General features: G+C 40.2%; 4 gene segments (V, D, J or C); 3 read left to right on the top strand and 1 right to left on the bottom strand.

The window, feature by feature from the left end:
* LOC140994109 (Ig kappa chain V region 3547-like) overlaps positions 1-24,905 on the bottom strand; it is a 75,508-nt gene that overhangs the window by 49,427 nt on the left and 1,176 nt on the right.
* LOC140994068 (Ig kappa-b4 chain C region-like) lies at positions 3,325-11,149 on the top strand. The segment is given in 4 exon segments: positions 3,325-3,328; positions 6,638-6,762; positions 9,510-9,615; positions 10,679-11,149. Coding segments are annotated over 4 exon segments (567 nt in total).
* On the top strand, positions 15,384-16,963 carry LOC140993931 (Ig kappa-b4 chain C region-like). The segment is given in 2 exon segments: positions 15,384-15,415; positions 16,473-16,963. A coding segment is annotated over 1 exon segment (267 nt).
* LOC140994067 (Ig kappa-b4 chain C region-like) lies at positions 17,790-21,330 on the top strand. The segment is given in 3 exon segments: positions 17,790-17,825; positions 18,833-18,938; positions 20,854-21,330. Coding segments are annotated over 3 exon segments (480 nt in total).

Below are 24,905 nucleotides of genomic sequence, written 5' to 3'. Positions count from 1 at the left end.
TAGTTGTGTCAGTGCAGCCTGACAGTGTTTATCTGTGGTATCCTGAAACAGGTAGATCAATAACAGAAAGTGTTGATGGATAAAACTCTCTCTCTCTCTTCAGCTTCACTTTTTACTGATTTGTTTAATAAAGGGAATGTCAGAGAAAGTTATCACAGCTGCTTTGTGTCTTTTTCATTTGACAATAATAAACACAACTGTCATTCAAATGTTGTGCAGGTTACAAAGAACTGTCAGTCACCTGCTGTGCTGCAGAAGTGTATTTCAAGCTTTACATGATCTGATGTTCTCAATGTGTTACTTCAAATCAGGTTCATGATGCTTTAAAATATTTATATCTTAGTTTAGCTGTAACCAAATATTTCCTGTAAAAAACTGAATTTATCATAAAAGATTTGGATCGGAACATTCTTGACATCAATGTTTCAGTCTGAAAAAAGTTTTAAAAGTTCAGCATAGTTTTCTCCCTAAATGAGTTTCTAGACAGGTCAGAAACTGTCTACAATGAAACTAATGATGAAATATGTAGTTATTTGTGTCTGTGATAGACCTATTTTTATGACCTAATGCTTGTCCAACAACTCTTGGCTGTATTTATATGAATGTGGTATGGTTATTGTGTGTGTGTGTGTGTGTGTGTGTGTGTGTGTGTGTGTGTGTGTGTCCTCAGTGAAGTGTATCAGTCTCTGCATTAACTTCCAGCTGCAGCAGTCAGTTCAGTTTCTGTTCAGTCTGATTGAGGAAGGTTTTTGTACGACGGTTTTTCACTGTGTGAAGACCCACTGACTGTTGATGCTGTGAAGACTCTGACAGTAGTAAATTGCTGCATCTTCAGCCTGAACTCCACTGATGGTCAGAGTGAAGGCAGAGTTTGATCCACTGCCTGTAAAACGACCTGGAATCCCTGATGCTCGAGTGCTAGCAGTGTAAATGAGAAGTTTAGGAGTTTCTCCATCTCTCTGTTGGTACCAGGCTAAATAGATCCCAGCATGAACGTTCTGACTGGTCCGACAGTTGATGGTGACGGAGCCTCCCAGAGCAGAGCTCACTGCTCCAGGCTGAGTCACTGTGACCTGACCTCTGGACTCTGAGGACACAGAGACAAAAACATAAAGCAGCGTCATGGTTTTGTCAGCTTCATTTCAGAGGGACGGATGTTCATAGAGGAGAGGAGTTTGATTCTCTGGACTTTACCTGTGAAGCAGCAGCAGAGGAGAGTCCAGATGAGGACGCAGATCAAAGTCATGTTTTTGATGAGGAGGATTTCTGTGTCTTCTGTTGTCATGAAGGACAGCTGTCAGTCATCCAGTGTTCAACTCTCAGGACTATAAACTCTCCCAGAGCACTGGAGCATGGTGCTGCTGATGCAAAGTGGCTCTCTATGGAAATGCTCCAGTTATGTCAACCTGGACCCTCCCCATGAGTTTTGTCTCATACATCCAAGAATAAACTTACAGATGGGTGGTATTCAGAGAAACAAATTCAAATTCAAAGAGGTCAGGAACATCTTAATTACTAACTTGCGTTAGGATTCAGTGCCGTATAAAATATCTTATCTCCTGTGCTCTTAATTTGGACTGAGCTGAAGTTTGAACTGTAGCTGTCCACATCATATCGTGTTGTTGCTGTTGCCAAACCATTTCCTGCACTACTGCTCAAATATCAGGTTCACCATCTCCATCCTAACCTCATACATATATCTGGGTGTGGTGCTGGACAATAAACTGGAGTGGTCTACAAACACGGAGGCAGTCTACAAAAAGGGCCTGAGTTGCCTTTACTTCCTGAGGAGGCTCAGGTCCTTTAATGTCTGCAACCGGATGCTCCAGATATTTGGTCAGTCTGTTGTTGCGAGCACCATCTTCTTCGCTGTGGTGTCCTGGGGTGCGGGCATCAAGACGAAGAATGCCAACAGACTGAACAAGCTCTTAAAGAAGGCAGGATCTGTTGTTGGCTCTAAGCTTGTCACCCTGGAGGAGGTGGTGGAGGACAGGATGCTGGCAAAACTGCTGGTTATCATGGACAATGCCTCTCACCCCCTCCACAAAACTCTGGACAAGCATAAGAGCAGCTTCAGCAACTGACTCCTTCAACCCCGCTGCTAAAAGGAATGGCACAGGAAATCATTCCTACCTGGTACCATCAGACTTTACAACACTTACTCCAAAACACTCAAATAATCTTAAATTATTATTACTGTAAATAAAACTGCGCCTGATTCTCTTGCACCTTATATTCCACCTTAATCCTCAATACCTCAGTATTTTATTTTACTCTACAACTACCTAAGCATTGTATTGTATATAGTACTTTATTGCTTCTTCTTGTTTCTATATTGCCCTTGTATTTTGACTGTATTTGTACTTGAATGTAACAGCTGCTATGGTAACCTAATTTCCCCTTGGGGATTAATAAAGTTATCTATCTATCTATCTATCTATCTATCTATCTATCTATAATAGTGTGTGAGTGTGTGTCTGTGTGTGTGTGTGTGTGTGTGTGTGTGTGTGTGTGTGTGTGTGTGTGGCCTCAGTGAAGTGTATCAGTCTCTGCAGTAGCTTCCAGCTGCAGCAGTCAGTTCAGTTTCTGTTCAGTCTGACTGAGGGAGGTTTTTGTACGACGGTTTTTCACTGTGTGAACGAATACTGACTGTTGATGTGATGTTGACTCTGACAGTAGTAAACTGCTGCATCTTCAGCCTGAACTCCACTGATGATCAGAGTGAAGGCAGAGTTTGATCCACTGCCTGTAAAACGACCTGGAATCCCTGATGCTCGAGTGCTAGCCCTGTAAATGAGACGATTAGGAGTTTCTCCATCTCTCTGTTGGTACCAGGCTAAAAGGTGGTAGCTGCTCCAAACATGAATATCCTGACTGGTCCTACAGTCGATGGTGACGGAGCCTCCCAGAGCAGAGCTCACTGCTCCAGGCTGAGTCACTGTGACCTGACCTCTGGACTCTGAGGACACAGAGACAAAAACAGAAAGCAGCGTCATGGTTTTGTCGGCTTCATTTCAGAGGGACGGATGTTCATAGAGGAGAGGAGTTTGATTCTCTGGACTTTACCTGTGAAGCAGCAGCAGAGGAGAGTCCAGATGAGGACGCAGATCAAAGTCATGTTTTTGATGAGGAGGATTTCTGTGTCTTCTGTTGTCATGAAGGACAGCTGTCAGTCATCCAGTGTTCAACTCTCAGGACTATAAACTCTCCCAGAGCACTGGAGCATGGTGCTGCTGATGCAAAGTGGCTCTCTATGGAAATGCTTCAGTTATGTCTACCTGGATCCTCCCCATGAGCTTTGTCTGATACATCCGAGAATAAACGATGGGTTAGGGTTGGTACCACAGTATCTATCATAATCCCTTCATGTTTACATCAATCCGTCATTTCTTCTGGGTTCAGAGTTTCCAAGGCACTTTTCCAAACTGAAACATTGTCTTTATTGTACCAGTGTCTACCTGTGCCAGGAGAAGTCTTTTCATGTAAATTCTAAAAAGGCGGCCGGTCTATGATTTCCCTCAGCTAGACGGGTAACAGGCTTTTAAAGATGGGCCAGTATTTCCAAATTCCTCTGCACAATCAGGAATTTTGGTCATTTGTAAAATGAAACCTATTGTTTTCAATGTACTCCCCTTTACTTTGTAAGTTCTTGTACATTGTGATGCATGTAAAAATATGCACTTCTATAATCAGTTATACTACATGAAATAGGTCTAAACTTAGACGACTAATCCAGACCCACAATATGTTAATTAGAAGAATCATATTCTTCAATTTATTGCTATTCAAGTCATTGCTGACCATTTGCCATTGCTGTCTGAGGCCTTTAAATGCCAAGCAGGGCATTGTTGTCCTCAAGCTAATGCTGGTTAAGATATTCAGGTCACAGTTGACCATTATATATTAATAGTTAAAGTCTTAAAATCTCAAGCAGGGAATTTCTCTCCTCTAGCCATTGATGGTGAAGCTAGTCAGGTCACTCCTGACCATTCACTATTGCTGGCTAAAACCTATTAGTTAAGCATTTTAAAGTTTTTGGTGTCATGCTTTCTACTATGTTTCATCTCATAGCCGATTGTGGCACTTTTTTTCAAGTATTCACGGCTTGTTTCATTCCTGCTTGGTTAGTGAGCCGCTTGGGTGAAATAGTTCCTATGTTTTTTGGGATGCCTGGCCCTCTTATTTTGGGGAGGAATTATCTGCTGCTGCTCAGGGCAGATGTCCCTTTATTACAAAATCTCCCTAAAGAGTTGATGTACCAAAGACTTTTTGTCAAGACTTAATCAGCACATATCATCTGTTAATCTATTTAATCTCCAGTCTGTAATAACCTATTATCTTTACTTAATTCACCTGTCTCTACTGATTGAACGTATCTGAAATGTGATTTGAGGTGTGCACACATTTGGTTGATAATGAGTGTAAATTGTATGTGTGTTTGTGTGTGTGTGTGTGTTTGTGTGTGTGTGTGTGTCCTCAGTGAAGTGTATCAGTCTCTGCAGTAGCTTCCAGCTGCAGCAGTCACTTCAGTTTCTGTTCAGTCTGACTGAGGGAGGTTTTTGTACGACGGTTTTTCACTGTGTGAACACCCACTGACTGTTGGGATAGTGAAGACTCTGACAGTAGTAAACTGCTGCATCTTCAGCCTGAACTCCACTGATGGTCAGAGTGAAGGCAGAGTTTGATCCACTGCCTGTAAAACGACCTGGAATCCCTGATTCTCGAGTGCTAGCATAGTAAATGAGAAGTTTAGGAGGTTCTCCATCTCTCTGTTGGTACCAGGCTAAACAGTGGGAGCTGCCAGCAACATAAACGTTCTGACTGGTCCGACAGTTGATGGTGACGGAGCCTCCCAGAGCAGAGCTCACTGCTCCAGGCTGAGTCACTGTGACCTGACCTCTGGACTCTGAGGACACAGAGACAAAAACATAAAGCAGCGTCATGGTTTTGTCGGCTTCATTTCAGAGGGACGGATGTTCATAGAGGAGAGGAGTTTGATTCTCTGGACTTTACCTGTGAAGCAGCAGCAGAGGAGAGTCCAGATGAGGATGCAGATCAAAGTCATGTTTTTGATGAGGAGGATTTCTGTGTCTTCTGTTGTCATGAAGGACAGCTGTCAGTCATCCAGTGTTCAACTCTCAGGACTATAAACTCTCCCAGAGCACTGGAGCATGGTGCTGCTGATGCAAAGTGGCTCTCTATGGAAATGCTCTGACTGACTCCAACAGGGACTTGGATTACTCTCATCATGCTGTTTATCAATGGATCAATCACTGTATCAGAGTATTGATTAGGAATGTGTCAGAGCTCATCTGTATGTGTCTTTGGTTTGAGGTTGATGATCAACTTTTCTTCAGAGTATTTTGTGAAATCCTTGTAATTAACTGCCACACAACTCAACATCATTGTTGACACAATTATTGGAAATTGTTTGTTTTTTTAAATCATAATCTACAATGAACACGTGTTTCTGATAATTAGGTACAATTAGCAGGAGTTATTAAAAAGCTCTCATTTTGAAATGTTTTATTTCAATTAGTTTGAAAGACAAATGAATTTTGTTTGTAAGTTTGACATTCCACAATAAAAAGTTTAAATACATATTCATACATTTAGAGTCTGTGTTTAACACTTAAACCATTATAATCAGCCACTATAACATAAACTGGGAACATGTTTGTTGAGTTTGTTTGTGTCAAAGTCAGAGAGCCGTGTCTCTCTACAGTCAGAGGTTTTTGTACGGCGGCTCAATGAATTTGTATCACTGTGGTACACGTTCGGTGGAGGAACCAGACTGAATGTTAACTGTCAGTACATTTGACTCCTTTAACACAGATTTTGTATATTTTCTATGTGAACTTCATGGCTGTAGACCCTATAGCAATACTTGACCTGATATTTGAAATGTAATATATTTAGAATATTTCTTGAGGCTTCACAGTGTCATTAACTAGACTGAAATCCACTCCTCTCAAACTTTCTTTCCTTTTCAACATTCTGATCAATTTTTAGTAGAAAATGACTCAACATTACTCTGTATGAAGAAAATACTTTGAAAAGGTTCAGTTTAAATATTCTGACTCAAGAATTCTGTCAATAACATTTGGTTCAGTGTTTAATGTGTATTACACCATGTTTCTCCCAGACAAACTGTTTTAAAAAGTAGTCGAGTTATTAACAGAATGAATTTGAATGTTTCAGTAATGAAGCCTGACTGTTCAGTGATGATTTCTGCTTACATGAAGAGAACAAACACATTTGATCATTTATGAGGTTTTGGCTCGAGACAAGAAATATTTCAGAGAGTTAAAACACTAAAAGTGTCACAATCTTCATCGTGTGTTTCACCATGAACCTCTGAATTTTAACTTTATTAATTATAAAGTATGCACTAGATTTACAGCGTGCCAGTTTGAACTTTTTACCTTTAGTACTGAAACCTGTCTGTCGTCATGGTTCGGCAGTGATGCCTGTCTGTTGCCATGGTTACTGAGCTCAGAGAGGGAAGTGAAACATTTCAGATCAGTTTCATCCAATCTGAGGAAGACCAACAGAACTAGAAGCTCCTCTGCTGCAGCCAACAGGATGGAGTTTAGTTGAGCTCATATGAACTTTATTAATCTCTCTCTCTCTGCAGTGGATGGAGTCGTCCCCATCCTGACGGTGCTGCCCCCCTCCGGTGAGGAGCTGCAGCAGGGGAAGGCCACGCTCATGTGTCTGGCCAACAAGGGCTTCCCCTCAGACTGGAGTCTGTCCTGGAAGGTGGACGGCAGCAGCAGCAGCAGCAGCAGCAGCAGAAGCAGCAGCAGCTGGGAGGAGAGCAGGAGCCCCGGGGTGCTGGAGAAGGACGACCGCTACAGCTGGAGCAGCACCCTGAGGCTCCCTGCAGACCAGTGGAGGAAGGTGGGCTCTGTGACCTGTGAGGCCACCCAGGGCTCCCAGACTCCAGTCTCAGAGACACTGAGGAGAGACCAGTGTTCCCAGTCCTGACCTGACTCACTGGGACTCTGCTGCTGGTTTTACTCTCATACTGCTCTCAGCTCTCTCTCTGTTCTCTCTTTCTCTCAATATGTTTCAACATTAATGTGTTCTTGCTTCTGTTTCAACATTTTACGACAATAAAGATTTCATTACCTTTATTATAAATGTGACATGTCTTTGACCTTCTTTTTCCACACATATGATATATGAGGAACATTTGTCAGATTAATGCACAGTCACATCAGAACTAAATCCATTTTTCCCAGATGACTTTTTAATGGTTTTCAGACATTTTAAGACATCCTACAGTCTCTCCAGTTTCATGTATTCCTATTATTATTTGTGACGAATCACATGCTTAGAATTTTTTTTTTGTGATGAATCACAAAGTCACCTGTTATTACCATGATCTTGTCTTTAAGAAGATCAATTTGTTCCTGGAAATTACTTTTAATTTCCAACTTAAAAAAATCTAAATAAAATAATAATGCAGCATCAGAAATAAATATCAGACTATCATCTGCATAAAGTGATATCTCCTTCTCTGTCTCCAGATTCATCACAGTTTGAAAGTGTAATTTGTGTAGCTTGCAGTAAAGCTGATATTCTCTGAATGTTAAAATAATAAAGACCAACTGATCAACTCAGTGATCTTCACACATATTACAAGAATACCTCCTGTCATGTGGTGATGTCTTAATTTAAAACAGTAGGTCATTTATATCCTCACAGTTCTTTTGAGCATTTTGTAATGTTAGATAATCATGAAAAATGATGAGAATATGTAATACAGGTGGGATCTGATAGTTGTGTCAGTGCAGCCTGACAGTTTTTAGCTGTGGTATCCTGAAGCAGGTAGATCAATAAGAGAAAGTGTTGATGGATAAAACTCTCTCTCTCTCTTCAGCTTCACTTTTTACTGATTTGTTTAATAAAGTAAATGTCAGAGAAAGTAATCACAGCTGCTTTGTGTCTTTTTCATTTGACAATAATAAACACAACTGTCATTCAACTGTTGTGCAGGTTACAAAGAACTGTGAGTCACCTGCTGTGCTGCAGAAGTGTATTTCAAGCTTTACATGATCTGATGTTGTCAGTGTGTTACTTCAAATCAGGTTTATGATGCTTTAAAATATTAGAAATATTAAAATGTTTGACTTTAAGTGTTTCTAAGTTTTAGCTGTAACCATTGCTATCCTGTAAACAACTTAATTTATCATTAAAGGTTTGGATAGGAACATTGTTGACATTAATGTTTCAGCCTGACAAGAGTTTAAAGAGTTCAGCACAGTTTTGTCACTAAATAAGTTTCTAGACAGATCAGAAACTGTCTGTGTCTACAATGAAAGTCATGATGAAATATGTTGTTTTTGTGTCTGTGAGAGACCTAGTTTTATGATTTTATACTATTCCAACAACTATTGGCTGTATTTATTTGAATGTGAACTGGTTATCATGTGTGTGTGTGTGTGTGTGTGTGTGTGTCCTCAGTGAAGTGTATCAGTCTCTGCAGTATCTTCCAGCTGCAGCAGTCAGTTCAGTTTCTGTTCAGTCTGACTGAGGGAGGTTTTTGTACGACAGTTTTTCACTGTGTGAACACATACTGACTGTTGATGTAGTGAAAACTCTGACAGTAGTAAACTGCTGCATCTTCAGCCTGAACTCCACTGATGGTCAGAGTGAAGTCAGAGTTTGATCCACTGCCTGTAAAACGACCTGGAATCCCTGATTCTCGAGTGCTAGCCCAGTAAATGAGAAGTTTAGGAGTTTCTCCATCTCTCTGTTGGTACCAGGCTAATTCATTATTATTATAAACGTTCTGACTGGTCCTACAGTTGATGGTGACGGAGCCTCCCAGAGCAGAGCTCACTGCTCCAGGCTGAGTCACTGTGACCTGACCTCTGGACTCTGAGGACACAGAGACAAAAACATAAAGCAGCATCATGGTTTTGTCGGCTTCATTTCAGAGGGACGGATGTTCATAGAGGAGAGGAGTTTGATTCTCTGGACTTTACCTGTGAAGCAGCAGCAGAGGAGAGTCCAGATGAGGACGCAGATCAAAGTCATGTTTTTGATGAGGAGGATTTCTGTGTCTTCTGTTGTCATGAAGGACAGCTGTCAGTCATCCAGTGTTCAACTCTCAGGACTATAAACTCTCCCAGAGCACTGGAGCATGGTGCTGCTGATGCAAAGTGGCTCTCTATGGAAATGCTCTGACTGACTCCAACAGGGACTTGGATTACTCTCATCATGCTGTTTATCAATGGATCAATCACTTAAAGTATTGATTAGGATATTTTCAATGTCAATTTTATTCAAGTTTGGCTTCATGTGTCTTGAAAAATGTGTTTCACAATGTCGTCTGTCTTGTTTAAATTAAATGAAGAGTAAATTAAGTTTCATTAAAAATGAACATATATCAAATAAAAACATACATTGTGTAAATCTGTGGCTCTGTGTTATCGTCACTTTTCATATCAGCTGATAATATTCAGAGACTAATTTTGTTGAGTTTGTTTGTGTCAAAGTCAGAGAGCCGTGTCTCTCTACAGTCAGAGGTTTTTGTACGGCGGCTCAATGAGTTTGTATCACTGTGGTACACGTTCGGTGGAGGAACCAGACTGAATATTGGAAGTAAGTCAAATGTTTCAATGTTTTTATTATTTCAGGAGCTATTGTCTCTTCTTTTCTTCATATTACAAGGAAAATATTCACTTTTTCATGTTAATGTTTAATTTTTGCACAAATATTTGTCACTAAGAGACAAAGTTTGCTACAGAAATATGAATTCAAAAACGTATTGCAATAAATATAAAATATTAAGACAGTAGATAAATCATTATTTCCAACTTTAATAGTAAAGTTGCATCTTGAGGGCTTGTAGGTTTAGTTCAGTGTGTCAAAGTCAGAGAGCCGTGTCTCTCTACAGTCAGAGGTTTTTGTACGGCGGCTCAATGAGTTTGTATCACTGTGGTGGACTTTTGGTGGAGGAACCAGACTGAATGTTGGAAGTAAGTTTCTGCACTAATATTAAATAATATACTGTGAAGTAACTTTTAATGTCATGTTTTGGATGTTTAAGGCAGATAAATATATCTTGTTTTAATTCCAACACTTTTAGTATTCATGTTTTAATCCTCCTCCTTTATCATGGAGGCTAACTCAGAGCAGCTTTACTAAACATTTCTTTACACATTCCTGTCAAAGTGACATTTAAACAGCCTGAAGTGTAGAAAAGATAAAACTGTAAACCTGTTTTACAAATGTTTTGCAAGAGGAGATATCGTTTTTCACCTCAATGATAGCAGTGTTCAAAACGCTCCTCTTGTCCAACATTTGATTGCAGTCGGTTGATTTTCTGTATTTGTGTATGTGTCCACTAAATATTTTAAAGTCACATATAGTTCAGATTTTGGCTGATTGTGATGAGAAAGTTTGATCTCTTTTATTTCCAGTATAGTTTGATATATTTCAGCTTATTCTGTTTGATGAGTCTCTCTGTGCTGATATGCATGAGAGGCTTCTTAAAGGGAAGTGAAACAATGTGTGAGTGAGTGACTGGTGGAGCAGAAAAACCATCTGACAGAAACTCCTTAAAGGACTAAATCAACTCTCACACAGTGAAGGTATCCGAGTGTCTGCTGGTTGATTGACAGCTGTGTGGTCCCTGTCCTCTAAGCTGATTGGTGTCTCCTAGGTGATGTCCATCCCACCCTGACGGTGCTGCCCCCCTCCAGTGAGGAGCTGCAGCAGGGTACGGCCACGCTCATGTGTCTGGCCAACAAGGGCTTCCCCTCAGACTGGAGTCTGTCCTGGAAGGTGGACAGCAGCAGCAGCAGCAGCAGCAGCTGGGAGGAGAGCAGGAGCCCCGGGGTGCTGGAGAAGGACGGCCGCTACAGCTGGAGCAGCACCCTGAGGCTCCCTGCAGACCAGTGGAGGAAGGTGGGCTCTGTGACCTGTGAGGCCACCCAGGGCTCCCAGACTCCAGTCTCAGAGACACTGAGGAGAGACCAGTGTTCCCAGTCCTGACCTGACTCACTGGGACTCTGCTGCTGGTTTTACTCTCATACTGCTCTCAGTCTGCAACACTGTCTCTATTTCTTTTGCTTCATTTCATCCTTTGTTGATACTTTTAAGATTTGAAATGAATAAAGATTTCATCAAATCAGCAACTTTCATGAGATTATTTTATCATGCTTGCATCACCTCTTAGCTTCACCATGGTTAATATATACATATTTAGAAACATGAGCGAGATGGATAAGTGCAAAATCACAATAAAAGTGTGTAACATTTCAGACAATTCGAACATTTGTCTTTAAATTAGCAATGATTTGATGGACATCATTATTTAGACAAAGCCCTTATTCTGCTTAACATGTAAAGGTTTAAAATTGGTGCAAGAATAAAATCAAGGGAATCTTTTATTTGTTGTTTTTTTCATGTTTTTTATGTGTCTAAGATAATTTGGAAATACAACATGATCATGTATTCTCTTTGTAGTGGTATCAAAAAGGTGGGCAATAAAGGATGAGTGGAGATCAAGTTGAAATTACCTCTGAAGTGGTTATGACAATGTGACAACGTGAAACCTACAAGAATTATCAGCTGGCTCTGCAGCTCCTCTATGCTTTATGGAGCTTCATAGTGAGTTTCAGCTCATTGTTTGTTTGAAGCTGTTGGAGATCAAAGAAAGAGCTAAACAAAAAGTGAACATCATACTTACGTCCTTGAGGTAGACACAAACAATTCTCCAAACTAATGAAAGTGGTGTAGTTGGAAAAGCAACTGTTTGCCAAAAAGTTCATATAATCTACTTAGAAGATGATGATGTGTTCACAACATGTTTCTGCAGCCCCGAAATGGCCAAAAATGTATCGTAGGATTAATTGGCTGGTCAAGAGGGAAAGACAAAATAAAACATTATTTCTCTAGACTGAAATTGTGAAATATAGTATAGAGGGTGTTTTATGCTCTCCAGATTGTAAAGCCAGGTGAGGTTAAGTTATGATTTGTGATATTGGGCTTTATAAAGAAAAAGTACATGACTGAAATGAATGTATCACAATGAAAACAGTTTAAAAATCATTGGGAAAATAGAATAGCATGTCATCAGCGTACGCAGTCATCAGCGTATGCAGTATGACATTATGGCTATCTTAAACAACTTTTCCTATTGTTTTTTAAATAAATGTTCAAATTCACTTGCTTTTGTAAAATCTCAGGCAGAAGGATAAAAGACAAAGATGACAGACAGACCACTAATAAGTTTCTATACAAACAAAAACAACAACAAATGCGAGTTCTTTCTTGCAGACTTGAAATGAGTTTAAATTTTAAAATGTTGAACTTAAAGAGAAATGCAGCAATGATGAAGAAAATATCAGGATCCAACTTAACTCTTTAACTGAATATATGAAGCTTGATATACTGTAGATTTAATGATGCAGTTCCACACTGTGTATTTTTCTTGGATATATATTAAGAATAATCTCACAAAACTCCGCAAAAACTATTCTGAAGAAGAAAAGTACTGATGTATTATCTTCTATATTAGCTTACCTGTTGAATGAGTTGACACCAAATTCAGGGTAGGTTAAATATTTAAATGCTTCCTTAAAAGAAATTAAAATATATTTTTTTAATATGGTCAGTCTGATGTGCAGTTGCATGAAAACGATCTGAAACTCCTGACTGACGATGGGTAGTATCATAAATCAGGAGTTTAGGAGCTTCTCCGGCTTTCTGAAGATACCACTGCAAGTCATTAGAAACACCTGAACTGACTTTACATCTGATGGAGACAGTCTGTCCTGGAGCAACAGACTGAGCTCCAGGAGTCTGAGTCAGGATGATTTCTCCTGATGAATCAGGAAAACATGAAAAATAGGACAAGGGTTATTGAGACAAATCCAGTTTGGAGAAAGATGATCAACATCCAAACAGAAGAGGATCATTTCTTTAACATGGAGAATAGATGGAAGAAGGTCAATGCTGCTTGTTTCAGTGTTTCTCCATCATAGCAGAACATCACTGTGGTGAACCTGGTCGCATCCTGAAGCAAAGCTTTCAGAGGACAGTCTCACCCTGAACAAGGAGCCCCAGGGTGGCCAGCAGTAGAATCAGTGACATCATCATTGTGCTGCCGGCGTGTCAGTGGCTCTGAAAGTCCTGGACAGCCACTGATCAACACTGGCCTCTTAACGGCTGGGAGCAGAGAGGCAGGACACATATGCAAACATACAGAGTCAGTGAAGTCTAGATGTCCTCAACATATCATGATACTGACCTGCATATTTCCATATTTACATGTAGATTTTTGTTGTTATTGTTGTTATTTAAACTGCATATCACAGAAAGTGTTTAATGGAATATGTGTTTCTAATACATATGTGGTTGTGAATTATCTGTGTCTGCAGTAGAAGATGTGATCACACTGTAAAATATGCAAACTACCATCTGTGTTTCCAGTTAAAGCAGCAGGAAGTTTGAGTTTTTCCTGCACTAATTCAAGGTAATAAAGTTCATTTATCTGTCATGTTGCAATCCAAGGTGCACAATGAAATGTAAGCTGTAGCCCCTTCATGCTACACACACGTAGACCATCTATATGAATATTTATCCCTTTTTCTGCATGGTGTGCACTACAGTGGACAAATATTTGTAAGTCAATATGTAGCATTAAAGCTGGAGTAACATGTCCCATCCTCCATGTGGTGGACACTTAGAGCCCTGAACCCAGTTGCAGTTGATTATTTTTGTCTGTTCATAATTTAGAGATATGGCATCTTAAAGTCAACATAGCAGAGACAAGAGGAGATGCACCGAGTACATCTGGAATAAATGTTGAATCCTAAACTCCAGGTGTCAGAATTAAATGTATTCAGATTGTAACAACATATTTTTTGTCCATTTTCTGACTGAAAGTACATCTGTCCACTCCAGAGGACCTTAAACACCAAATGTTATATGCTGCCCATTTTAAATCAGCCTCATTTAGTGTGTTTTATTCATAATGATGATGTAATTTACACTTGAGTGGTTTGATTAATTGCATATAGTTGAAATGGCTGCAATCCAGAATGAAGCTGAGGTCAAAGGTCATGATCAAGACTTTTGTCATTAGCTGTCCCAGGTTGGCCCCTCTGGAGTATTTAGCAAATGAGACATGAAGGTGGAATTATAATGTGACCTGGATGGATGTACTGTGTGTGTGTGTGTGTGTGTGTGTGTGTGTGTGTGTGTGTGTGTGTGTGTGTGTGTGTGTGTGTCCTCAGTGAAGTGTATCAGTCTCTGCAGTAGCTTCCAGCTGCAGCAGTCAGTTCAGTTTCTGTTCAGTCTGACTAAGGGAGGTTTTTGTACGACGGTTTTTCACTGTGTGAACACATTCTGACTGTTGGGATAGTGATAACTCTGACAGTAGTAAACTGCTGCATCTTCAGCCTGAACTCCACTGATGGTCAGAGTGAAGTCAGAGCTTGATCCACTGCCTGTAAAACGACCTGGAATCCCTGATGCTCGAGTGCTAGCATAGTAAATGAGGAGTTTAGGAGTTTCTCCATCTCTCTGTTGGTACCAGGCTAAATAGTGGTAGCTGCCAGAAGCATAAACATCCTGACTGGTCCTACAGTTGATGGTGACGGAGCCTCCCAGAGCAGAGCTCACTGCTCCAGGCTGAGTCACTGTGTACTGACCTCTGGACTCTGAGGACACAGAGACAAAAACATAAAGCAGCGTCATGGTTTTGTCGGCTTCATTTCAGAGGGACGGATGTTCATAGAGGAGAGGAGTTTGATTCTCTGGACTTTACCTGTGAAGCAGCAGCAGAGGAGAGTCCAGATGAGGACGCAGATCAAAGTCATGTTTTTGATGAGGAGGATTTCTGTGTCTTCTGTTGTCATGAAGGACAGCTGTCAGTCATCCAGTGTTCAACTCTCAGGACTATAAACTCTCCCAGAGCACTGGAGCATGGTGCTGCTGATGCAAAGTGGCTCTCTATGGAAATGCTCTGACTGACTCCAACAGGGACTTGGATTACTCTCATCATGTTGTTTATCAATGGATCAATCACTCAAAGTATTGATTAGGATATTTTCACCGTCAATTTTATACAAGTTTGGCTTCATGTGTCTTGAAAAATGTGTTTCACAATGTCGTCTGTCTTGTTTAAATTAAATGAAGAGTAAGTTAAGTTTCATTAAAAATGAACATATCAAATAAAAACATACATTGTGTAAATCTGTGGCTCTGTGTTATCGTCACTTTTCATATCAGCTGATAATATTTTACAATCAGAGACTAATTTTGTTGAGTTTGTTTGTGTCAAAGTCAGAGAGCCGTGTCTCTCTACAGTCAGAGGTTTTTGTACGGCGGCTCAATGAGTTTGTATCACTGTGGTACACGTTCGGTGGAGGAACCAGACTGAATATTGGAAGTAAGTCAAATGTCTTATTGTTTTTGTTGTTTCAGGAGCGATTTTTTCTTTTTTTCTTCATATTACAAGGAAAATAGTCATTTTTTCATGTTAATGTTTAATTTTTGCAAAAATATTTTGCAGTAAGAGACAAAGTTTGCTTCAGAAATGTGAATTAAAAAACTTATTGCAATCAATGTAAAATATTAAGACAGTAGATAAATCATTATTTCCAACTTTAATAGTAAAGTTGCATCTTGAGGGCTTGTAGGTTTAGTTCAGTGTGTCAAAGTCAGAGAGCCGTGTCTCTCTACAGTCAGAGGTTTTTGTACGGCGGCTCAATGAGTTTGTATCACTGTGGTGGACTTTTGGTGGAGGAACCAGACTGAATGTTGGAAGTAAGTTTCTCTACAAATATTAAATAATATACTGTGAAGTCATTTTTAATGTCATGTTTTGGATGTTTGAGGCAGATAAATATATCTTGTTTTAATTCCAACACTTTTAGTATTCATGTTTTAATCCTCCTCCTTTATCATGGAGGCTAACTCAGAGCAGCTTTACTAAACATTTCTTTACACATTCCTGTCAAAGTGACATTTAAACAGCCTGAAGTGTAGAAAAGATAAAACTGTGAACCTGTTTTACAAATGTTTTGCAAGAGGAGATATCATTTTTCACCTCAATGATAACAGTGTTCAAAACGCTCCTCTTGTCCAACATTTGATTGCAGTCGGTTGATTTTCTGTATTTGTGTATGTGTCCACTAAATATTTTAAAGTCACATATAGTTCAGGTTTTGGCTGATTGTGATGAGAAAGTTTAATCTCTTTTATTTCCAGTGTAGTTTGATATATTTCAGCTCATTCTGTTTGATGATTCTCTCTGTGCTGATATGCATGAGAGGCTTCTTAAAGGGAAGTGAAACAATGTGTGAGTGAGTGACTGGTGGAGCAGACAAACCATCTGACAGAAACTCCTTAAAGGACTAAATCAACTCTCACACAGCGAAGGTGTCCGAGTGTCTGCTGGTTGATTGACAGCTGTGTGGTCCTCTAAACTGATTGGTGTCTCCTAGGTGATGTCCATCCCACCCTGACGGTGCTGCCCCCCTCCAGTGAGGAGCTGCAGCAGGGGAAGGCCACGCTCATGTGTCTGGCCAACAAGGGCTTCCCCTCAGACTGGAGTCTGTCCTGGAAGGTGGACGGCAGCAGCAGCAGCAGCAGCAGCAGCAGCTGGGAGGAGAGCAGGAGCCCCGGGGTGCTGGAGAAGGACGGCCGCTACAGCTGGAGCAGCACCCTGAGGCTCCCTGCAGACCAGTGGAGCAAGGTGGGCTCTGTGACCTGTGAGGCCACCCAGGGCTCCCAGACTCCAGTCTCAGAGACACTGAGGAGAGACCAGTGTTCCCAGTCCTGACCTGACTCACTGGGACTCTGCTGCTGGTTTTACTCTCATACTGCTCTCAGCTCTCTCTCTGTTCTCTCTTTCTCTCAACATGTATCAACATTAATGTGTTCTTGCTTCTGTTTCAACATTTTACAACAATAAAGATTTCATTACCTTTATTATAAATGTGACATGTCTTTGACCTTCTTTTTACACACATATGATATATGAGGAACATTTGTCAGATTAATGCACAGTCACTAAAATAACAACTCCATTATTTCCTCATTACTTTCTCATTGTTTTCAGACTGTGGATATTCTTCTATAGCCTTTCTAGTTTGATCTATATGAATTTATTTGTACATTTTAAGCACCAATTTAATGATTTTTGGTTCATGGTTGTTGAAAAATGATTAAAAGTGTCTGACATTTAAATTTTCTTCACTGAACATCATTTTATTTATTTAAGATAATATCAGTTATGATTTGAGGATAACAGCTTTTTTTGGGCCAACCTTGATCAGGATTGTTTCTGATGCTGCTCGGTGTCTTCATGTCGTCTTACATGAACAAATGTTCTTATCTAATGTGATACAGTATCAAGCTGAGGTCAAAGGTCACAGGTGTTTTCATTAACTGTCCTCGTTTGGCTCCTCCTGATTATATGGCAAATCAAATAAGAGCGTGGGGTTATAATTAGATATAAATGGAAGGTGAGACACTGTGATGGAAAATATGTAGTGTGTCTGTGTGTGTGTGTGTGTGTGTGTGTGTGTGTGTGTGTGTGTGTGTGTGTGTGTGTGTGTGTGTGTGTGTGTGTGTCCTCAGTGAAGTGTATCAGTCTCTGCAGTAGCTTCCAGCTGCAGCAGTCAGTTCAGTTTCTGTTCAGTCTGACTGAGGGAGGTTTTTGTACGACGGTTTTTCACTGTGTGAATGAACTCTGACTGTTGATGTAGTGATAACTCTGACAGTAGTACACTGCTGCATCTTCAGCCTGAAGTCCACTGATGGTCAGTGTGAAGGCAGAGTTTGATCCACTGCCTGTAAAACGACCTGGAATCCCTGATTCTCGAGTGCTAGCCCAGTAAATGAGGAGTTTAGGAGTTTCTCCATCTCTCTGTTGGTACCAGGCTAAATAGCTCCCACCATAAACATCCTGACTGGTCCGACAGTTGATGGTGACGGAGCCTCCCACAGCAGAGCTCACTGCTCCAGGCTGAGTCACTGTGACCTGACCTCTGGACTCTGAGGACACAGAGACAAAAACATAAAGCAGCGTCATGGTTTTGTCGGCTTCATTTCAGAGGGACGGATGTTCATAGAGGAGAGGAGTTTGATTCTCTGGACTTTACCTGTGAAGCAGCAGCAGAGGAGAGTCCAGATGAGGACGCAGATCAAAGTCATGTTTTTGATGAGGAGGATTTCTGTGTCTTCTGTTGTCATGAAGGACAGCTGTCAGTCATCCAGTGTTCAACTCTCAGGACTATAAACTCTCCCAGAGCACTGGAGCATGGTGCTGCTGATGCAAAGTGGCTCTCTATGGAAATGCTCTGACTGACTCCAACAGGGACTTGGATTACTCTCATCATGCTGTTTATTAATCGATCAATCACTGTATCAGAGTATTGATTAGGAATGTGTCAGAGCTCATCTGTATGTGTCTTTGGTTTGAGGTTGATGATCAAATTTTCTTCAGAGTATTTTGTGAAATCCTCGTAATTAACTGCCACACAACTCAACATCATTGTCGACACAATTATTGGAAATTGTTTGTTTTTTTAAATCATAATCTACAATGAACACATGTTTCTGATAATTAGATACAATTAGCAGGAGTTATTAAAAAGCTCTCATTTTGAAATATTTTATTTCAATTAGTTTGAAAGACAATGAATTTTGTTTGAAGAAGTTTGACATTCCACAATAAAAAGGTTAAATACATATTCATACATTTAGAGTCTGTGTTTAACACTTAAACCATTATAATCAGCCACTATAACATAAACTGGGTAAACTGGGAACGTGTTTGTTGAGTTTGTTTGTGTCAAAGTCAGAGAGCCGTGTCTCTCTACAGTCAGAGGTTTTTGTACGGAGGCTCAATGAGTTTGTATCACTGTGGTGGACTTTTGGTGGAGGAACCAGACTGAATGTTAACTGTAAGTACATTTGACTCCTTTAATAACACAGATTTTGTATATTTTCTATGTGAACTTCATGGCTGTAGACCCTATAGCAATACTTGACCTGATATTTGAAATGTGATATATTTAGAATAATTCTTGAGGCTTCACAGTGTCATTAACTAGACTGAAATCCACTCCTCTCAAACTTTATCTTTCCTTTTCAACATTCTGATCAATTTTTAGTAGAAAACGACTCAACATTACTCTGTATGAAGAAAATGTTTTGAAAAGGTTCAGTTTAAATATTCTGACTCAATAATTCTGTCAATAACATTTGGCTCAGTGTTTAATGTGTATTACACCATGTTTCTCCCAGACAAACTGTTTTAAAGTCAGTCCATCATTTTATCTTTGGCAAGTTTTAAAAAGTAGTTGAGTTGTTAACAGAATCAGGGCCGCCCCTGCCTACACGCAGATCACGCACAGTGCGTAGGGCCCCGCGATCCGATAGGGGCCCCGTTTTGCGCAAAGGATGCGCATATGCACAGCCGTGGTGCGCGCTACTAGATCAGCTGTCAGCGCGAGGCAGGAGAAGAGGGAGAAGAAGAGACCTTTTTTTTTTTTTTTTGTAATCTGACACCGCACGCGCCGTCACTGCAATGATTGACAGCAATCGATCTGACCAATCACTGGTCAGATGCGCTGCAGGCACTTGTCAAGTAGCTGCAGGTGAAGACGTGATGGCTTCGAAAAGAACCTACGAGTCAGGCGCGAGCAAGAGGAAAAAAAAAGCAAAACACGAGGAAACTCGTGCTTCTCTCGAAGGTGGGTATTTGTTGAAGTTAGTGCTCCAGCACTAGTAAAAATGTAAAACTTTGTGGCATAAGCAAGCACTAATCCTCCATGCTCAGCACTGCTGCTGCTGCAGGTAGGAGGAGATGCTAGCCTCCAGTAGATGTGGACTGTGGTCTGGAGATTATTAAATATTAATAATAATATTATTATTATTAAATGTCTTGTTAACACCTTTGTCTGCATATGCATTCACCTCTGTTGAAAGGCAGTGGTAAATTTATCAGTTGTTGGTCGTATTTTCGGCTAAACTTTATAATCTATTTTATCACCACACAAGGATTTGGCTAATTATTTTAATGGGTGTAAAATGTCGCCATCTGTTGGTGAATTTAATCTATGACAGGCAGTTTTGGAGGAGATATTAGAGATAAATATAGATAGAAATGAGTGTATTTGATACTTCAGTTGACAGAAGGAACTAAATTTGAATGAAGCTACATTTTGAAATGTCAGTCAGTTTGGTACTGAATTAGTATGTTCTATTATATATTATATTATTGTTTTATTAGGATTGTAGTTGTAGCCTATATAATAATAATACTGCATTTCATTATACTGTCGTTTTGTACCTGGGGGGGGGGCCCGAAGAAATTTTTCCGCTTAGGGCCCCATTTTGGTCAGGGACAGCCCTGAACAGAATGAATGTGAATGTTTCAGTAATGAAGCCTGACTGTTCAGTGATGATTTCTGCTTACATGAAGAGAACAAACACATTTGCTCATTTATGAGGTTTTGGCTCGAGACAAGAAATATTTAAGAGAGTTAAAACACTAAAAGTCTCACAATCTTCATCGTGTGTTTCACCATGAACCTCTGAATTTTAACTTTATTAATTATAAAGTATGCACTAGATTTACAGCGTGCCAGTTTTAACTTTTTATCTTTAGTACTGAAACACGTCTGTCGTCATGGTTCGGCAGTGACGCCTGTCTGTTGCCATGGTTACTGAGCTCAGAGAGGGAAGTGAAACATTTCAGATCAGTTTCATCCAATCTGAGGCAGACCAACAGAACTAGAAGCTCCTCTGCTGCAGCCAACAGGATGGAGTTTAGTTGAGCTCATATAAACTTTATTAATCTCTCTCTCTCTGCAGTGGGTCGAGTCGTCCCCACCCTGACGGTGCTGCCCCCCTCCAGTGAGGAGCTGCAGCAGGGGACGGCCACGCTCATGTGTCTGGCCAACAAGGGCTTCCCCTCAGACTGGAGTCTGTCCTGGAAGGTGGACGGCAGCAGCAGCAGCAGCAGCAGCAGCTGGGAGGAGAGCAGGAGCCCCGGGGTGCTGGAGAAGGACGGCCGCTACATCTGGAGCAGCACCCTGAGGCTCCCTGCAGACCAGTGGAGGAAGGTGGGCTCTGTGACCTGTGAGGCCACCCAGGGCTCCCAGACTCCAGTCTCAGAGACACTGAGGAGAGACCAGTGTTCCCAGTCCTGACCTGACTCACTGGGACTCTGCTGCTGGTTTTACTCTCATACTGCTCTCAGTCTGCAACACTGTCTCTATTTCTTTTGCTTCATTTTATCCTTTGTTGATACTTTTAAGATCTGAAATGAATAAAGATTTCATCAAATCAGCAACTTTCATGAGATTATTTTATCATGCTTGCATCACCTCTTAGCTTCAACATGGTTTATATATACATATTTAGAAACATGAGCAACATGGATAAGTGCAAAGTCACAATAAAAGTGTGTAACATTTTACAAGATAACAAGATCATTTGGAAATACAACATGATCATGTCTTCTCTTTGTAGTGGTATCAAAAAGGTGGGCAATAAAGGATAAGTGGAGGTCATGTTGAAATTACCTCTGAAGTGGTTATGACAATGTGACAACGTGAAAGCTACAAGAATTATCAGCTGGCTCTGCAGCTCCTCTATGCTTTATGGAGCTTCATAGTGAGTTTCAGCTCATTGTTTGTTTGAAGCTGTTGGAGATCAAAGAAAGAGCTAAACAAAAAGTGAACATTATTCTTACCTCCTTCAGGTAGACACAAACATTTCTCCAAACTAATGAAAGTGTTGCAGTTGGAAAAGCAACTGTTTGCCAAAAAGTTCATATAAGCTATTTAGAAGATGATGTGTTCACAACATGTTTCTGCAGCCCTGAAATGGCCAAAAATGTATCGTAGGATTAATTGGCTGGTCAAGAGGGTAAGACAAAATAGAACATTACTTCTCTTGACTGAAATTGTGAAATATAGTATAGAGGGTGTGTTATGGTCTCCAGATTGTAAAGCCAGGTGAGGTTAAGTTATGATTTGTGATGTTGGGCTTTTTAAAGAAAAAGTACATGACTGAAATGAATGTATCACAAAGAAAACAGTTTAAAAATCATTGGGAAAATAGAATAGCATGTCATCAGCGTACACATACGTACGCTGATGATAGGCATACGTTTTTTAAATAAATGTTCAAATTCACTTGTTTTTGTAAAATCTCAGGCAGAAGGATAAAAGACAAAGATGACAGACAGACCACTAATAAGTTTCCATACAAACAAAAACAACAACAAATGTGAGTTCTTTCTTGCAGACTTGAAATGAGTTTAAATTTTAAAATGTTGAACTTAAAGAGACATGCAGCAATGATGAAGAAAATATCAGGATCCAACTTAACTCTTTAACTGAATATATGAAGCTTGATATACTGTAGATTTAATGATGCAGTTCCACACTGTGTATTTTACTTGGATATATATTAAGAATAATCTCACAAAACTCAGAAAAACTATTCTGAAGAAGGAAAGTACTGATGTATTATCTTCTATATTAGCTTACCTGTTGAATGAGTTGACATCAAACTCAGGGGAGGTTAAATATTTAAATGTTTCCTAAAATAATGTTTAATGTTTTTTTAAATGTGGTTTTCATTGTCAGTGTAAAATATTAGAATTAGATAATGTTATAACATCTATTATAGTCATATATTGTATTTCAGTTTTCTGCAGCTGTTTATTTAGATCAGTTCCTCTTTAGCTGAAGGAGGTTGTTGTATGACATTGTGTCACTGTGTGAACAGGCGGCTGTAATCCTGCTGACAGTAGTAAACTCCTGCATCTTCAGTATGAACTCCAGTGATGGTCAGAGTGAAGTCGGTCCCAGACTGACTCCCACTGAAACCATCTGAGACTCCTATATCACACCAATATGTGGTTGGGAATTATCTGTGTCTGCAGTGGAAGATGTGATCACACTGTAAAATATGCAAACTACCATCTGTGTTTCCAGTCTAAGACTTTGTTTAAAGTTATACAAATTTCCATTAAAAGCAACAGGAAGTTTGAGTTTTTCCTGCACTAATTCAAGGTAATAAAGTTAATGTCATGTTGCAATCCAAGGTGCACAATGAATCTGAAATAAATGTTGAATCCTAAACACCAGGTGTCAGAATTAAATGTATTCAGAGTATTTATATTTATATTTTTTATACGATATATTTTTTATATTTATGTACGTTTTCTGACTGAAAGTACATCTGTCCACTCCAGAGGATCTTAAACACCAAATGTTATATGCTGCCCATTTTAAATCGGCCTCATTTTGTGTGTTTTATTCATAATGATGATGTAATTTACACTTGAGTGGTTTGATTAATTGCATATAGTTGAAATGGCTGAAATCCAGAATGGAGTTGAGGTCAAAGATCATGACCAAGACTTTTGTCATTAGCTGTCCCAGGTTGGCCCCTCTGGAGTATTTAACAAATGAGACATGAAGGTGGAATTATAATGTGACCTGGATGGATGTACTGTGTGTGTGTGTGTGTGTGTGTGTGTGTGTGTGTGTGTGTGTGTGTGTCCTCAGTGAAGTGTATCAGTCTCTGCAGTAGCTTCCAGCTGCAGCAGACAGTTAAGTTTCTGTTCAGTCTGACTGAGGGAGGTTTTTGTACGACGGTTTTTCACTGTGTGAACACATAGTGACTGTCGATGTAATGTTCACTCAGACAGTAGTAAACTGCTGCATCTTCAGCCTGAACTCCACTGATGGTCAGAGTGAAGTCAGAGTATGATCCACTACCTGTAAAACGACCTTGAATCCCCGAAGCTTTTCTGCTAGTATAGTAAATGAGAAGTTTAGGAGTTTCTCCATCTATCTGTTGGTACCAGGCTAAATAGTAACCATAAACATCCTGACTGGTCCGACAGTTGATGGTGACGGAGCCTCCCAGAGCAGAGCTCACTGCTCCAGGCTGAGTCACTGTGACCTGACCTCTGGACTCTGAGGACACAGAGACAAAAACATAAAGCAGCATCATGGTTTTGTCGGCTTCATTTCAGAGGGACGGATGTTCATAGAGGAGAGGAGTTTGATTCTCTGGACTTTACCTGTGAAGCAGCAGCAGAGGAGAGTCCAGATGAGGACGCAGATCAAAGTCATGTTTTTGATGAGGAGGATTTCTGTGTCTTCTGTTGTCATGAAGGACAGCTGTCAGTCATCCAGTGTTCAACTCTCAGGACTATAAACTCTCCCAGAGCACTGGAGCATGGTGCTGCTGATGCAAAGTGGCTCTCGATGGAAATGCTTCAGTTATGTTAACCTGGACCCTCCCCATGAGTTTTGTCTCATACATCCAAGAATAAACTTACAGATGGGTGGTATTCAGAGAAACAAATTCAAAAAGTTCAGGAACTAATTACTAACTTGCGTTAGGATTCAGTGCCATATAAAATATCTTATCTCCTGTGCTCTCAGTTTGGACTGAGCTGAAGTTTGAACTGTAGCTGTCCACATCATATCATGTTGTTGCTGTTGTCAAACCATTTCCTGCACTACTGCTCAAATATCAGCTTCAGAATCTCCATCCCAATCCCTTCATGTTCACATCAACCCGTCATTTCTTCTGGGTTCAGAGTTTCCAAGGTGCTTTTCCAAACTGAAACATTGTCTTTATTGTACCAGTGTCTACCTGTGCCAGGAGAACTCTTTTCCTGTAAATACTAAAATAGCGTCCGGTCTTGATTTTCCTCATCTAGTGTACTTGTAACAAGGAACTATTTGTGGAAAGTTTGTCATTCTTTACCTCAAGTCAAGGGATGAGGAAAATTGCTGTAATTATATAATAGCAGCTGGTTATTGATTTACCTCAGCTAGACAGGTAACAGGCTTTTAGAGATGGGCCAGTATTTCTATATTGGTCTGTACAGT

This window comes from Pagrus major, chromosome 3 (genome assembly GCF_040436345.1).
Source record: "Pagrus major chromosome 3, Pma_NU_1.0".
NCBI classification, from domain to species: Eukaryota; Metazoa; Chordata; class Actinopteri; order Spariformes; family Sparidae; genus Pagrus; species Pagrus major.
Note: the sequence above shows the minus strand (reverse complement) of the source record. Positions and strands in the feature narration are given on the sequence as shown.